Source organism: Papaver somniferum, chromosome 10 (assembly GCF_003573695.1).
Source record: "Papaver somniferum cultivar HN1 chromosome 10, ASM357369v1, whole genome shotgun sequence".
Classification (NCBI taxonomy): Eukaryota; Viridiplantae; Streptophyta; class Magnoliopsida; order Ranunculales; family Papaveraceae; genus Papaver; species Papaver somniferum.
In genome coordinates, this window is record NC_039367.1 from 35,152,673 (window position 1) to 35,167,829 (window position 15,157).

Below are 15,157 nucleotides of genomic sequence, written 5' to 3' on the forward strand. Positions count from 1 at the left end.
ACTGCCATTTTTCACTAGTGCATCAAACCTCAATTTGAATGAGGTAGTCTAATAAATAAAATTTATGGATTTTTTGAAGCCCCCGTTCCATCAGGAAAAAAAAAAAAGGTAGTACGATGTTGGAGTCTAGCTTGTTAGGCTTCCAACTAGTTTCATGTCATACCACTCTTATCTAATAATAATACTCACTCCGTCCCACTATTCATTGACCTAGTTCAAGTTTGCACAATTCTTAAGGCAAGGAAGGGAAAAATAGTACTTTTAAGTATTTTTTTACAATTATATTCTTGTGGATAATAATTAGTGAAATTTAGAAATAATTTATCTCTCAAACTACACCACGGATGTTCGCAAACTTCATACATTGAAAAGCATCTTAAAACACCTACGTAACGAATATAAAATGCCTATCAAAATTATGCATATTTCTTATACTAACAATAATCAATTAAAAAGATAATTTTTTAAATATCTCCCCGTTTACTGATATAGGTCATCTATTATGGGACAAGATCTAAAAATAAATAGGTCATTTAATAGTGGGACGGAGGGAGTATTAAAAAGAATTTGAAAAGTGAAAAAAAAGTAAAAGGAGATAAGGGCTAGCCTCTTTTTCCACTGTTCTAACTGTTTGACTCTCATGTCTAGGAGTCTAGGACCTCTCCTCGTAGAATCCGGTATCAGCCAATAGCACTTGCATCAAGCAATCGAGGCAATCAATCCGCATTTCAAACTTCCAAATTCGTCGGTTGCGTAACGCATTGATTCCAAATTTCAATGACCGTTACTGACGGCCGGATTAAAAGTATATCATTCGACACTTTTTTTTCCTTTCCCTTCCCCATCTCTGTCTCTGTCTGTCCATCTTCCATGGTGTGATGTTAAAACACTTTTACAACATCACAGAGGAGGAGGAGAAGTCGGTCTTTTTCTGTCCACCACCAAACAAAAACCCTTCCTCAGCAGAAGAAGACTCTTCGTTCGTTCAGAATTATTTATTTATTTATTCTAGGGCATCATCGTTCGTTTATGAAAATCCAACATCCGAACCCTAAATTGATAAATTATTGATATTTAATTTAATGGATTCATCTTCTTCTTCTCTGGGTTTAATTAACCAGGGTGGGGCTGGTGGTGGTGTTGATATCTTTGAGATTTACCAGCGATATTGTGGTAATTTTTCAATTTAAATTCTCACTCTTTCTGTTAACTGATTCTATGTCTTTTTAGCTCCATTTCTTGTTTTAAGGGGTGTTCTTGAATATTAGATGCTGAATGTTTGATGGGTTTGTCAAAAGGAATGAACTTGTTTGAAAAAGATTGACCTTTTTGGTTTTATGTTTATTACTGAAATTTTTCTGCTTCTTGTGAAAAAGATTAGACCTTTTATGGCTGTATGCTTTGGATTTAGGAAACAATGATGTTTTGGGGATTAGTCTTGAAACCCATAATGATGGAAGGGAATATCTGCAAATAAGGTTGTTTAGTTCATGACGTTAGTTGGATGATTAGCAAATAGGTTTGTTTCGGCAGATGGGCATGGTGTTAAGGATTGGTGGTGGGTTACTAGTAGCGACCATACATATTCATAGAACATGATACACTGTCTTCTGTAAACCGGCTTCACTTTTACTTCCGGAAACATTTATAGTCTTAACTGAGATAGAACATTAGTGCTATTGGAAATATTGGAAGATTGACAGTAAATCGAACATGTTTCGAGTAATCTCTATCTGTAAGAAGAATCTGTTGCCGCAGTTAAGGTTCCTTTTCCATATAAACCTGTGTTTGGATGATTATGTGGTGTCCACAATGTTTCTTTGAACTGACTGCGGGAGCCAATTAAGTTTAAGTGGTCTCCACAGTTGAGGATGTCTTGCAAACATTTTGTTTTATCTCTACTGATTTAGATAACAATTGGTTCTGGTCTTCTATGTACGATTAAGTTCATGTAATACTATTGATTGATATATTGCATCATTATGTGAAGTGTGGTTATTCTCTGTACTACGCTTCTGATGATGACACATAGTAAGTGAAAACACTTCAGCAACGTGTTGGAATTTTCAATGTAGATATTCGGGCAAGAAGTGATCATGCTGGCTCAAGAGAGGCACTGGCTCAGCTTTTGAAGTTGGTGGAGTTAAGGGGGCAGACAAGGTGCAAATGTGTTCTCTTTCTAAGCACTTTGCGCAACATCTTTTACAATGAAGCTGTAGATGCCTGTATTATATTCACTTCCTTTTTGGTTTTGTATGGCTTCAAGTCTCGTGAAGGGCAGTAATTTTTCAAGGGTTTTAGTTTGGGCTCTCTTGGATACCTGTCATTGGCAGCAGTTTGATCTATTTTCCTATGGTATTGCCTGTTACAGAAGAAGGCAGGTATCCAGGAGTATTTTCAGATGAACCATATGTAGGTTCATAATTGATCGCATCAAGGCAATCCTGACCTAGGTTCTCTTCGTTAGTTGTTAATATTTGGCCCTCACTGAGCTGAGGGTCTCCAGTTGAGTTCAACATCAGATACCAATTTAAAATAAAAATTCTTCATACATACTGTTTTAAGCTATAATAGAACTTCTTTTCCTCAATGCCTTCGGCTGCACTAGTTTACAATGATTACTTTGGGCGCACTTATAGTAACTTGAGCATGTATTAGTAGTTCATTGGATTAACTTTATTTTCATCTTTTGCTGACCCCATGAATTTTTACCTCTGGCAGGAATTCAGTTTCGTATGATCTCTCCAAGCTCATGTCACATTTGAACAACATAGTAAGTTAGACTTTCTCCTTAGTTATATTTTAGTTGCAAACATTATCATATGTTATCCAATAATATAAAAGAACTGTGCTTATTGAAGTTCTTCTGGCATTTCCATTTTAGATAGATTCCAATCAATTTGCTTGCTTCTACGATTTTGTGTTCTTCATTAATCGGGAAAATGGACAGAAGAGCATCAGTAAGTTATCTTTTATATGTTGAACTTGGATATTTTCCTAAAAATCTAGCGAGTCGTTGCTCAATTACCAAATCTGTTTACTTCTTCCTCTTGTTTATCTTCTTGCTGATGTCTTCTTCTCATGTTACTCCATTTTATTTTATTGGAAAAACTTTCAGCTGTAAACAGCGCGACTGCTGCTTGGAGATTAGTTTTGGCTGGCAGATTTCGGTTGCTTAATCATTGGTGTGACTTCGTTGAGGTATAGCATTTGTACAGCTTTTTAAGTGATCATCTTTTTCTGGACAACAGAGAAGTCATTTCTTAAAACAAATCAAGTTGCAAGTAACATTTACTACATGGGGGTCACCAATTTTCTGTTAATGAGTTCTAGTTATACAGACTGCTAGTCCCTTTTGTTTTTATTCATGTTGGGGCATTCCTTGTTTACAACTTCCTAGGATGGATTTATGCATTTTTTTTGGGTCAAAATCTCTTCTGGTTTTAGAAAACAAAATATTACCTCCCTTTGTAGCTAAAATTTTAGATGTGGTAGTTCCACATCAACCTACCAGGCTGATCAAATTGATCTGTGTTATGAATCCTGGTATAGCAATATAGTTAAATCCTGGACCCAGTCCGACTCGTGCCGATTAGCTGAATGAGTAACCCCACTAAATTTATAAATTACTAGAATCTTGAGTTCCCTTTATGGACCATCTATTACATTAATTACTACATATTGCTTAAATTACGGTGCCTTGTCAAAGTATGAGAATTAAAAATTATTCATAAATAGCTCAAAATTGATAACTTATTATTATTTCTCTAAACTAATAGAATATATGTTGGTTCCAAGACTATTAAGTTACTGAAGTTTTACCGTACTTTGTTCATAGAGCTGACATGGTTGTTACCATTACTATTAGTTAGTTGTAATAGCACCACACATCCTATAAACTTATCTGTCAAATGTTTCATCCCTTTCAAGTGCATCTTCATAGAATTCGTAGATAGCCCATGAAACAAGTTTCTGACCCCTATTTGCCTTTCGATGAGTGCTTCGTTTCTTACTAAAATCTTTTCATGGTGACCAATTTATTTATTTTTTAAAATCAGAAACACAAAAAGCACAATGTTTCGGAGGATACGTGGCAACAAGTTCTGGCCTTCAGCCGCTGTGTAAATGAAGATCTGGGAGGCTATGATCCCAGAGGTATTATTTTGTGTTTAGGCATCCTATCTATTGACAGTTTCTCTGCTTAGTCGGAACTGCCAGTTTCGTGTTCTTTTATTTTGTCAAATGGTCAATGGTCGCCAGATATCTGTTATACTCTCCCCTAAGCCATACCTGCTTATGTCTTTCCTTTCTACGTTATAGTAAGCCTAGTCGAATGCTAAGAATTGGAAACATAAGCAATGCTCTCTTTTAAATCTCATCAAAGCTTATTACATATTTTTCATAAACAAACTGGACTGAGTAAGACTACTTAGCGAAATTATGAGGTGCTGGACCTCAGACTGTAACTATTGTTGGACGACGCTTGCACCTTCTTTTGTATCATTTGTGGAAGCTGGTCCAGTAGCCCCAACGTTGGAACTATTTTATTGGGTATATCTAGAAAATTTACATACTTTTGAAGAGTATATCAGAAAAGAACAATCATGGAATAATTTACTGTATCCTTTTTCAGGTGCTTGGCCAGTTCTTATCGATGATTTTGTGGAGCACATGTATAGGTATGATATTGTTTTCTGTTAATCACTCTTCACTTTGTTTTTATTTTCTTTCTTTTATCTGATCTTGCTGCTAGAATTTGGAATATATTTCTTTTCTTACTTGTTTCTGTTTTTTTATTTATTTTGCAGGATCATGGTGCCAAACGATAGCAGTGGCAGGAATCTCAGTTGCAGCCCTCGTGGCCCAGTAGCCCCAACGTGGATACCCGACGATACCCTTCCTGGTATGCATGAGAGTATACGATTTCAAATCTACGCCTTAGGAGAGAAGCACGAATGAGGCATGTATTTATTTTGATTTAATATGTCTAATGCAGTTCTCCTACATTGAAGGGCTGAAAGTGTTTTCCGGATCAAAGAGGAAATTTCGCATGTACTGTGATAAATACGAGGTACCAGTATCAGCCGAATCTTCATCTATGGACTCTATGGATTCAGCGTATTCTAAAAGGAGTAGGGAGGAGGCTACTTCCACCGTAAGCAAGGAACGTGAAGCCTGGGAAGGAAACCCACCAGGAAATGATTTGGAAATGGTTAAGCAAAGTGGCTCCTTGTCTCCACACAATTCCGCACCATGTGCAGTTGAAAGTAGTCTGGCGATGGGTTTTGCTGGTCTCTTCACTGCAGGAGGATCTTGCTCTCCTTTGGATAAGAAAAACCAAAGCTCTTTACACGTAGGTGCTTTCAACTGCAATAGGGGATCATAGAAATAGTACCCAGAGTTGAATATGTGTCAGACACTTATAGATGTGATAGTAGTGGTTGAGTTCGTTTTGCACAGTCCTAGTTGGTTAATGTTCCCTTCATTTTTTTAGACATATAGATTCTCCGTGCCTTGCTCTGAAGCACCCATTTTTCCAGATAATTCCTACAAGGGGTGAAGAATAACAGCAGTGATTTATTTAGTTTTGTTTGTTTTGGAATGCCATTGTTTTCTTCAGCGTTATGGTGACAGTCAAAAAAACAAATTCAGAATGTAATTAGAGTTGGTACAACACTTTTGTTTCCAGAAAGTTACTGAAATTCATTTCAGTCATTGCCATTAGTTCATAATATCCATTTTTTTTCCGGTTACATTTACATTTAGCTCTTGTTACTGTAAAATGAGAAATAAGAAGACAGCGGATGGTCCATAACATTTTATTGACTGAAGCAACATTTATACAAAATAATAGAGAAAAAGAAAGTGCAGGAGCGGTAACTCTCAGCTGCAGGTTCACAGAACCATTAAAAAGAAAGAAGACTGAAATCTATGTCTCCAACTGCAAAAGAAAAATGACAATTGGAGTATCTTTGCTAACTCGGCTAAAACTATTTTGGATGTCTACCCCTTTATTCAACCTTATTAACACTAAGTGGTAGAGAAGAGAGGAGACAATGAAGATGCCTGACAATATTTACCAAGAAAACTGACGTTTGGCAGTTTTCCTTCAGAGCGTATTTCTTGAGGACTAATGCTTCCTGGTGGTGCCACCTGACTCTAATTACTGGCAGTAAGCACAGATATAACCAGTTTGCAAGTTCTCCACCAAGTAACTACCAGTGGTACTTGGCAGCAACGAGGACCTCCTCATAATTTTGAGCAGCATTATCCCAACTCAGATCCTGCATCATTCCGCGTTTCTGAATTCCCTTCCAACTTTCCTTGTATTCCCGATACGTGAGTAAGCAATTCCCCATTGCATGTATAAGCTGATCAGCTTCAGCCCTACCAAAGGTCCACCCCAACCCTGACTCATTATAAGGATCAAATGGGTGCACAGTGTCTCTAAGCCCGCCTACAGCATGAACAACAGGAACGGTCCCATAATTCATTGCATAAAGCTGGTTCAGTCCACAAGGCTCGAATCTTGATGGCATGAGTAGAATGTCAGCCCCGGCAGTGATTCTGTGAGCCACTTTCACGGAAAATCCAACCCATCCTCTAACCTTATCCCTATACTGGCCTTCAAAATGCTTAAGCATGTCTTCCAAATCTGGTCTCCCGGTTCCTAACATGACCAGCTGTATATCCTGATCCACCATCCACGGCATGGCCGCCGCGATGAGATCCACGCCTTTCTGGTGATCTAGTCTCCCAATGAAACCAATTAGAGGAACATCTTCGCGAATCGGCAGGCCAAGCTCTTCCTGCAGTGCTGCCTTGCATCTGGCTTTGCCAGTATGAAGGGTCTCTAGAGAGTAATTAGTGTAACCATCAGATTTAAGGTGAACATCCACTTGTGGGCTCCATTCTGTTGTATCAATCCCGTTCACAATTCCACTCAGCTTCCAATGGTTATCATTTATAATCCCATCCAGACCCCAACCACCTTCTTGTGTTTTAATCTCCCAGGCATAAGCATTACTCACAGTTAATATACGGTCAGCTGTTTTCAAGCCAGCAGCAAAGATATTGAAGTGATCGCCACCCAGTGGGTCATACAACTTGAAATGGTCTAAGTAATGTCCAGGTAGATCCACGTATTTGAAATCGTCAACAGGACCACGACCCTGGATGAAAGGTGATGATAAATAATTGGTTACAACATGATCTTCGAATGTCTAGGCCTTGCATGCACCAAAATTAGAAAAGATTTTTTTTTGTAGCCCCTCGGATGGGAGTTATCAAATGTAAAAACCTCACTTTCCATATGAGAAACTTGGTATTTCTCATAACCTATTTAGTAAATACTTAACTAAATACCTGGTGTGCTATGTTGTGGATCACAAGGACGGACCGAGTAAAACTCATCAAACCATTGTCACGATAATAAGCCTTGAGATATACTGGTAATAGCGCAGTGTGCCAATCATTTGCAATGAAAACCAAATTTCCGTCTCCATAGCAGACCCCGCCACATGGAACATACCAAGGAACCTGTAAAGCAATCTTGAACTTGAGATTCCAGATCAAAACTAGCATTCATATTCATGGTATGACTTCGGACATAATATATCGTCATTTAAGTACCACTATTTCTTAATAGGCTAAAGCAACAATCACTGTATACTGCATCACTGTATAAATGTCACCGCCAAACATAACGCTCCACTTTACAAATTATAGCTGATTTGCATACTTTGGCTGTAATTCATCCGTTTCTATAGAATCCCAATTTATGACTTAGTTTTAAATTATACCTCGACAGCTGCCTTGCAGAAGAGAACCATTCGTTTTAAGATATCCTGTAACAAAATGGGAAATAAAATATTTGAAAATTTGGAATGTAGACATAAAAGAATGCAAAAGGTTAAGATGGGTGAACAAAAGGTTTGAGTTATTAGACTTGGATAAAACATCTTGATCAGGTGACATTTGAGCTTCAATGTTGGATATAAACTAAAGGCTAAAAAAGAATACACTGTAGAAAAGTTCATCGAAGGTGAAAAGATCTTACCTCCCGCTTTCCTCCGTATATATTATGCTCAATATTTCGAAATATTGGGCTATCTATAAAGACAAAATCAACACCATCAATGTAGGCTTGGAAGTAGTTTACCTCCATATTCTGCACAGAAGAGTGAATTAAACAGTTATTTCGTAGGCTATTATGCTTCAGAAGAAAGCCGTATTACAGATAATTGCTGCATACCTGCCCATCTACTGTATACCTCCTGCGGACTCCCGTGTGTTCAGGTTCAGCATAGTTTCCATAATATGGCGCCACAACCTGCAGGACAACACAACAAGGAGATCTTTACGATATATGTATAATTTTCCGACATATTGTACGAGTTCCAGGATAACAAAGTAAAAGTCATTATCAGTTGGTCATATAAATGCCAACTCGGTCATAAAACAGGTAAAAGACATGATTTGTATTTCCTCCAATCCAAAACCGGGATAACCACTGCAACGAATTGAATAGTGCTTCAACATTTTTTTAGAACACTTCTGCATTTTCTTTACTAACAAATTAGTATCTTCATGCTCAGCAAGTTATGCTTGGACCAGTTATTTGGAAAATAATGAGTTATTTTATTTTACCATAACTCTATGTCCTCGCCGAGCCAATGCCTTCGGTAAAGCCCCGGCAACATCCCCAAGTCCACCTAAAGACGTCAACAAAAACCAGAATCTGGATAGTGAACAGATTATTTAATATATAGATTTTCCTTTTAAGTTGTATTTTTCAACACTACACTGTACAATTAATTCTAGCAAGCAAACTAATGTATGAGACAGTAGAAAATAAAAAATCGTAAAGCTACATAAGATTATGATGTAATATCCACTCTCCAGAATCGTGACCCATAGAAACACAATTGTTTTTGACAAGTCAAGTTACGTCAAGCAGGAAATATTCATTATCGGCTAACAATAATTTGATAATTACCTGTTTTGGACCAAGGCGTACATTCTGCAGCTACCAATATAATATTCATGACATTAACTCCAGCCAGTGGAGGGGATTCGATGTTTTCTTCTACAGGAATTCCATTGCCTTCACTTTTCGAATCTCCAAAGCTCACATTTCCAACCTCCCCGGCCATTTCTTCGTTCACACTATAGGACTCAGAAGGTTTAAATTGATAAAACGGCACTTTTTCAGACCGATATGTTTCAAAGGAATCATTTGCTTTCGACATCTCTTGGGCACTCTTGTTACGGGGAACTTGCTCAGTTGGCAATTTTCTCTCAAGCACCTTCTCTTCTTCAACACCAACAGGAATATTAACTTCAGCTGAAGGAGAATACCTGCTAGAAGCAATTCCATTTGCAGATTGCTCATCAATGTCAACTCCGCTGATAACGGGGTCTTGTGTTGATTTATCAGTCCCATCGAAGAATATTTGCTCGTCTTCTGACTGGGTAATACTCTTTCTTATAGAAGACACTAGTTCTTTCCTTTCTGCAATCTGTCAAAAGATAAGGACTTGCAGTGAGGCATACACATCAGAAAAGGAACAAGATGTAACACAAATTATAGCATTATAAGAAAAGAAAAAGTACATACATCCTCAACTGACATAAAATAAAGTACTGAACACTGGAAAGAAAAGCTATTCATTCGATTAAAAAAGCCTTTGGTAGGACCTGTCCAAGTAAATGAATCTACTTTGAATAGAGAACAGAGAACTAATTATCATGCAAGTGTTCTTCCTGATATGATTTTGCAAATTCAATTCCTGATAAACTTTGGGTTGTAATGAAACTAAACATGGGGGTTTTATCAACATGGTGAGATGCCTAAGGTTCCCAAATTCTCACTCACTGCAAGATTGAGGGACATATTGTGCCACCCCTAGTAAATACTAAATACGCATGATTAAATGCATGTTTACTACTTATGGTTTTCACCTTAAATTGGAATCCTTATTCCCAAAGATAGGAATTACTAATACTGCTGTTGGAACCAAACATTAAATCGCGAAGATGTTGGTTCAGCTTGAGATTGGAATAACTGAAACCCAAAGCGAAATCCAGCTGGGACTTTGGTTCATAACTCATTAAGCAGCATGACTAAGGTAGAGGAACTCTACGGATGAATATAAAGTTATACGACCACCATAAGAGATAACTGATCCCTCTCACTCCTACTTAGCTATGTGCTAATCCATCCTTTTTTCTCCGGTACGTCTCATGTTGACCCTACATTGAGAAAACCCCATAAATCTGACCTCAAGTTAGGCACATACAAGCTTATTGGATCCACCGGTGGGTCAATTATCTTTCTATTAAACAAGTCCCTCCCTTGTTGTTCTAGACTTAGATCACAATGCAATTTGTAATACTAGTAAGTCTTTTTAGATCACATTTTAACAGTGTAGATTTAGTGATTATATAGAAATGCATCAAATGATGTAATTAAAAAGGGGAACATTCAGAACATAAACAATAAGAAATAAAGAAAGTTAAAGACAATACCTGTTGAAGTAACTCTTTTTGTAAAGCTAAAACCTTTTTGCTTTTATTAATAGTAGCTTGAATTCTATCCTCAGCCTCGTCATCACCTCCATCATTACCACTCTTTCCAATTGCTAAAACCCTTTTGCTTTTATCTCCATTCTCAACCTTCAATAACCCACATTTGGAGCCACCACAACCCAGAAAAGATCTTTCTTTAGAAGAGTAACAATGGAATTTAGGTCTACTAAGAGTGTGAGATAGAACAGAATTCTCCCTTGTTGCCCCAACAATGAAAGAAGGATGAGATCCAATTGAAGCCATTTGAAAAAACCCAGATTATGAATCAATGATTGGAGCAAAACCCAGAGTAAGAAATGCTGATTGGAGCAAACCCAGATGAAGAAATGATGATTGGAGCAAAACCCAGGAGAGAAAATTGAGTGTGAAGAAGAAGAATTAAACGAAAAAAATAGTGAAATTTAAGAACAACAGTCAAGTTAGAAAACATGGAAAAAATGGATGTGGGTGTGAGGGGAGTGATACAATGTGTCACAATCTTCTTTGTGCCGAAAAGAAATTAAAATGTGAGATCAGATTTTGATGTGGAAAAATTACTTGGAGAGAATTTAAGGGAGGGATTTTTGTTTGGATGATGAAATAAGAGGCTGACAACAAAGAGTAATAGAAGTGAGTGAAAAACAAATCCGGCCTTGGAATTTGGAAGGAGAAACACGTGGTGATAAAATGGATAAAATGAAAACCATATTTTTATTGTTTTCTTTTAAATATTTTTATTATTGGATAAAAATTCATACGATTTTGTTTCGTGCACTAGATAAGAATCAATCATTGACATTGGAAGTGATAAAAAACAATAAAAAAATATGAGAGAATGTTTTCTTGTATTGGAGAAGGTAAATGTTCATGAGTTTTTTGAATTTTTCTCTATACAAGTGCAAACTTTACCTTCTCCGATGCAAAAAAACATTATCTCTCATATTTTTTTATTATTTTTTATCATTTCCAATGCCAATGATTGGCTAACAAAACTCAAATTCTTATTATAAGAAACTAGTTGGAACCATGACAGACTAAGCTTCAATAGCATGCTACTGCATAAATTTTTTTCTATCGAGATTTAGCCAAAGGAAGGATCCAACAATGACAGGTTATCCAGCTGCTTTATCATTGAGATTTATTGGTTTCCTTCAAAAAGAATAAAAAAAATTGTTCTTTCATATGAAAACTTCTGGAAGAAATCGATCGAGATCTCGCCCGATAAGGGATCCAATGGTAGTCTTTCTAACTGCTCTATCATTGGGATAAGTGATGGGTCGTGCAGATCCTTTACTCTCTCTAAGGTGTAGATCCTTTACTCTCTCTAAGGTGCCTGGCAAATGGTGTGTAATGGAAAACACACAGAAACTTGCAAGTATACAAGGCCAAGTTTTAGTATAGAGAGTAAGCAAGGGATTAGTCCACAGGGAGTGGGAGCATACAAGAAATTTTCCTAAGCTAGCAATGGAGACAAGGCACTATGGCAGTGAGCAAGGCAAAGTAATATGGCAATTGCAAAGAACCAAAACAGTTAACAAAGCAAAGATGACAAAACAACATGGAACCAAGGCTGTGAGCCAAGGGCAGGGGTGAGATTGTGCACTGATTTCAGTGCACAACAGCTACAAATTGCAAGAAATTAAACAAGCAAAACAGGTAAGGAGATAAACTGATCAGGAAGCAAAACAAGACTGAAATTGTAAGTGACTGAAATAAGGATTTGTGGTTAAGCCAAGGCTTAGAATCCACCTTGTGTCCTAATCAAGTAATGTAGTTCTAGGTTGAATCCCTAATGGAACTAAGTGACAGTTAAGGCCAACTTAAGATCCTAAGCATACAAAAAAGGAATAGCAAGATAATCAGCTTGCTCAACTGATGTGCTCCTAGTATTGACTGTCTTTTGACAGTACAATCAATCACAAGCACTAGTGAGCACTGATTTCTCCCATTGCTCAATCAATTCAGTGAACTAAGGCTTCTAACCTAACATTCCACTACCTAACAGTCCACTAAAGCTTCATCTGAGCCTCAGCTAGTGAGACTTAGCTCATGAATAACATGCTAACACAAACATACATCATACAAGATAATTGAAACATGAATTCAAAAATTGAACATAAACAGAACATGAACAATTGAGGAACTGGCTAGTCCAGTCCTCTTGGTGGTGCTCTGGCTAATCCAGGCATAACCCCTTTTCATGCACATCACAACTCTATTTATAATTACACCCAATTCTCAAAATACCTAATTTACAAAATTAGGGTTTATCCCAAAAAAAATCCAAAACAGTGAATTTAGGGTTTCGAATTCACCTAATTTGATGGGTCAAATCTTACCCACAACGTCGACCCAATCTTCCTCTGACTTCACTGCTTCATTCCCACGCTGCAATTTCTTCTCTAGCTTCACCTAATTCATCAATCTCTAACCTAGGGTTTCAGAGATAGGAAAGGTGCGAGATTGATGAAGTAGGAGGCTAGAAAGATGGAGGAAATGATGGGTTTCTCTTTTAGGGTGGAATAGAGTGGTTTGGTGGTGTCAGGGAATGGTGGTGGTGAAGGCAGAGCAGGTGGAGAAGGTGGGGGTGGTCTGCAACAGGCATGGAGGGGGAGAGGTCGATGGAAGAAGGAGAAGGGGGTGTTTGGTAGGGGTATATGGCTCGGATGTTAGGGTGTTGGGCAGTTTCAGCGAGTGAAGATGTTATGCGATCCAGGCCGTAGGATGAGAAGATGGTAGGTAGATCTGACGACGATTCGGAGGCAGGCGAGGAGCGACCGTCGGATGAAGAGATACAATGAAACGAACGGCATTTGATGGAGTTAGGTACTGTAGTGTTAAGCGGAAGTATCGAGGTTTGATGCGCAGGCAAAGAAGCGACCGTAGGATGCATATGCGATCCAATATGACGGTCGGGAATGGAGGCGGGTATGGATATAGAAAATGGGTTTGGGTAAGGGTTTTGGGCCTTGGGTATGCCAAGCCCATATCTTCTTTAAGAACAATTCTTCCTTCTTGAGCCCATTCCTAGCTTTTTGGACGTGCGCTCCATTCTTTGCGGCTTCCTTGCGTAATTCTTCCCGGCTTTTCACTACTTTTCTGCTCTTTTCGCTCCGCGACTCATCCGAACTTCGTTTATTACCTAAAAATGCAAAATTAAGTAAGAAAAATATTTATTCTTGAAAACAATGAAAATACAGAATATGGGTTAAAATGGAGAATTAATGCACACAAGATGAGTTAATTGCCAACAAAAAGATATAGAAATATGCACTTTTTAGCACTCATCAAATACCCCCAAACCTGAATTTTACTTGTCCTCAAGTAAAACAAAACTAAGAAAATCCTACCTATACCACTGTCGCTGGTCTCTCGAATGCATTTAGCGCATGCACTAAGCCTTTTAAACCACCAAGTGTCCCTAGTGGACGAGTTAAGTCTCGTGAAGGTTTGCTTAGAACGTACCTACAAAGTTCTAGGTCAAAATATAAGCTCATATTCCATCAAATGTGACATATGCAAGACAGTTTAAGCTCACAGCAAAATGGAGATGTCAATCTAGCTATCAAAGGCACAATCCTAGCACTGATAACAAAAAAATACATGTGATAAGAGTGTAAAGTGTATCTACACATGTGTAAAGAAAGATCTGAAGTTATGACTACTAATCACCAAGAGATAGTTTCTCAGGCTAAGAACCAAGGTCGAAATCTAGCTAGCTGTCCGGACTTTACGAGAATTGTGAATGAGTTGGAGGCATTTCACAATTACTCGCGTTGTACATCAATGGCATACACCCTTCCTTGCTTATTACAATAAAACACAAAAGATGACTCTTTACATGACTCTTATTTACATTGACTACTCTCTTTTATTTTTGGAACAAGAGAGAATGGAATTGATAAATACTTGATTTTTTTTTTTTTTTTGATAAAGAAACACTTGTGATACATATACAAAAGGAAACAAAAGATTACATGACACTTTGCAAGAGGTAGCCCTTTTTGATGCACCCAGTTAAATTCGATGGTTGTTTTTCTTAATGTAACCTCCGCCTTCTATCCCAACCAACCAAAGAACAAGCTAGTCAAGTTTCGTTCAGTATTCTAAAGTGATTGGCAATCGTGACTTCCTATCAAACACCTTGAAGATCGAGGCTATACATGTATTGGTAGATCGTGCGCGTGCAAATTTCTTATCACTATGTGAATTGTGCTAGAATCAGGGTGCCTAAATATCTAGACTAAGACTCCTAAAAATTACATATTTGCACAAGAGTCAACATTTCAAGGTAAATGAGCTCCATTTTTATGATTTTTTTTTTTTTTTTTTTTTTTTTTTTTTTTTTTTCAATTTTTTTTTTTTTTTTTTTTTTTTCAAAAAAGGAGTTTTGTTTTCAATTATGGCTATTATCGTGGTATCTACTCTATACCCCCAAACCTAAACTAAACATTGTCCTCAATGTTTCAAAATATGGAAAGAATTATAAAACAATATATGAAGAGGAACATGCTGAGTAGAGTAAAAGGAGAGAGAATACCCGATTGTACGGCGAAAGCTCGATTAAAACTCCGTTATTCAAGGCAAA

General features: G+C 37.5%; 2 protein-coding genes across 3 annotated transcripts; one reads left to right on the top strand and one right to left on the bottom strand.

Annotated features, from left to right (window-relative positions):
* Nucleotides 1–700: 700 nt before the first annotated feature.
* Nucleotides 701–5,692, top strand: LOC113319568 (DCN1-like protein 4). 2 transcript variants are annotated; one of them, XM_026567818.1, is made up of 9 exons: nucleotides 701–1,173; nucleotides 2,076–2,160; nucleotides 2,722–2,773; nucleotides 2,885–2,960; nucleotides 3,119–3,201; nucleotides 4,059–4,155; nucleotides 4,634–4,679; nucleotides 4,809–4,903; nucleotides 4,997–5,156. In XM_026567818.1, exons 1-9 carry the CDS (start codon nucleotides 1,083–1,085, stop codon nucleotides 5,008–5,010), a joined length of 639 nt encoding a protein of 212 aa, XP_026423603.1. In that variant the 5' UTR covers nucleotides 701–1,082; the 3' UTR covers nucleotides 5,011–5,156. The 2 variants fall into 2 exon arrangements, with proteins under 2 accessions (XP_026423603.1, XP_026423602.1); XM_026567817.1 differs by having other exon boundaries at nucleotides 713–1,173; nucleotides 5,013–5,692.
* Nucleotides 5,693–5,803: 111 nt separating this feature from the next.
* On the bottom strand, nucleotides 5,804–11,145 carry LOC113319567 (granule-bound starch synthase 2, chloroplastic/amyloplastic-like). The gene is made up of 8 exons (XM_026567816.1): nucleotides 10,531–11,145; nucleotides 8,999–9,521; nucleotides 8,650–8,714; nucleotides 8,255–8,332; nucleotides 8,060–8,170; nucleotides 7,803–7,847; nucleotides 7,366–7,539; nucleotides 5,804–7,172 (listed from the first exon to the last, which is right to left on the bottom strand). Exons 1-8 carry the CDS (start codon nucleotides 10,831–10,833, stop codon nucleotides 6,216–6,218), a joined length of 2,256 nt encoding a protein of 751 aa, XP_026423601.1. The 5' UTR covers nucleotides 10,834–11,145; the 3' UTR covers nucleotides 5,804–6,215.
* Nucleotides 11,146–15,157: the final 4,012 nt, after the last annotated feature.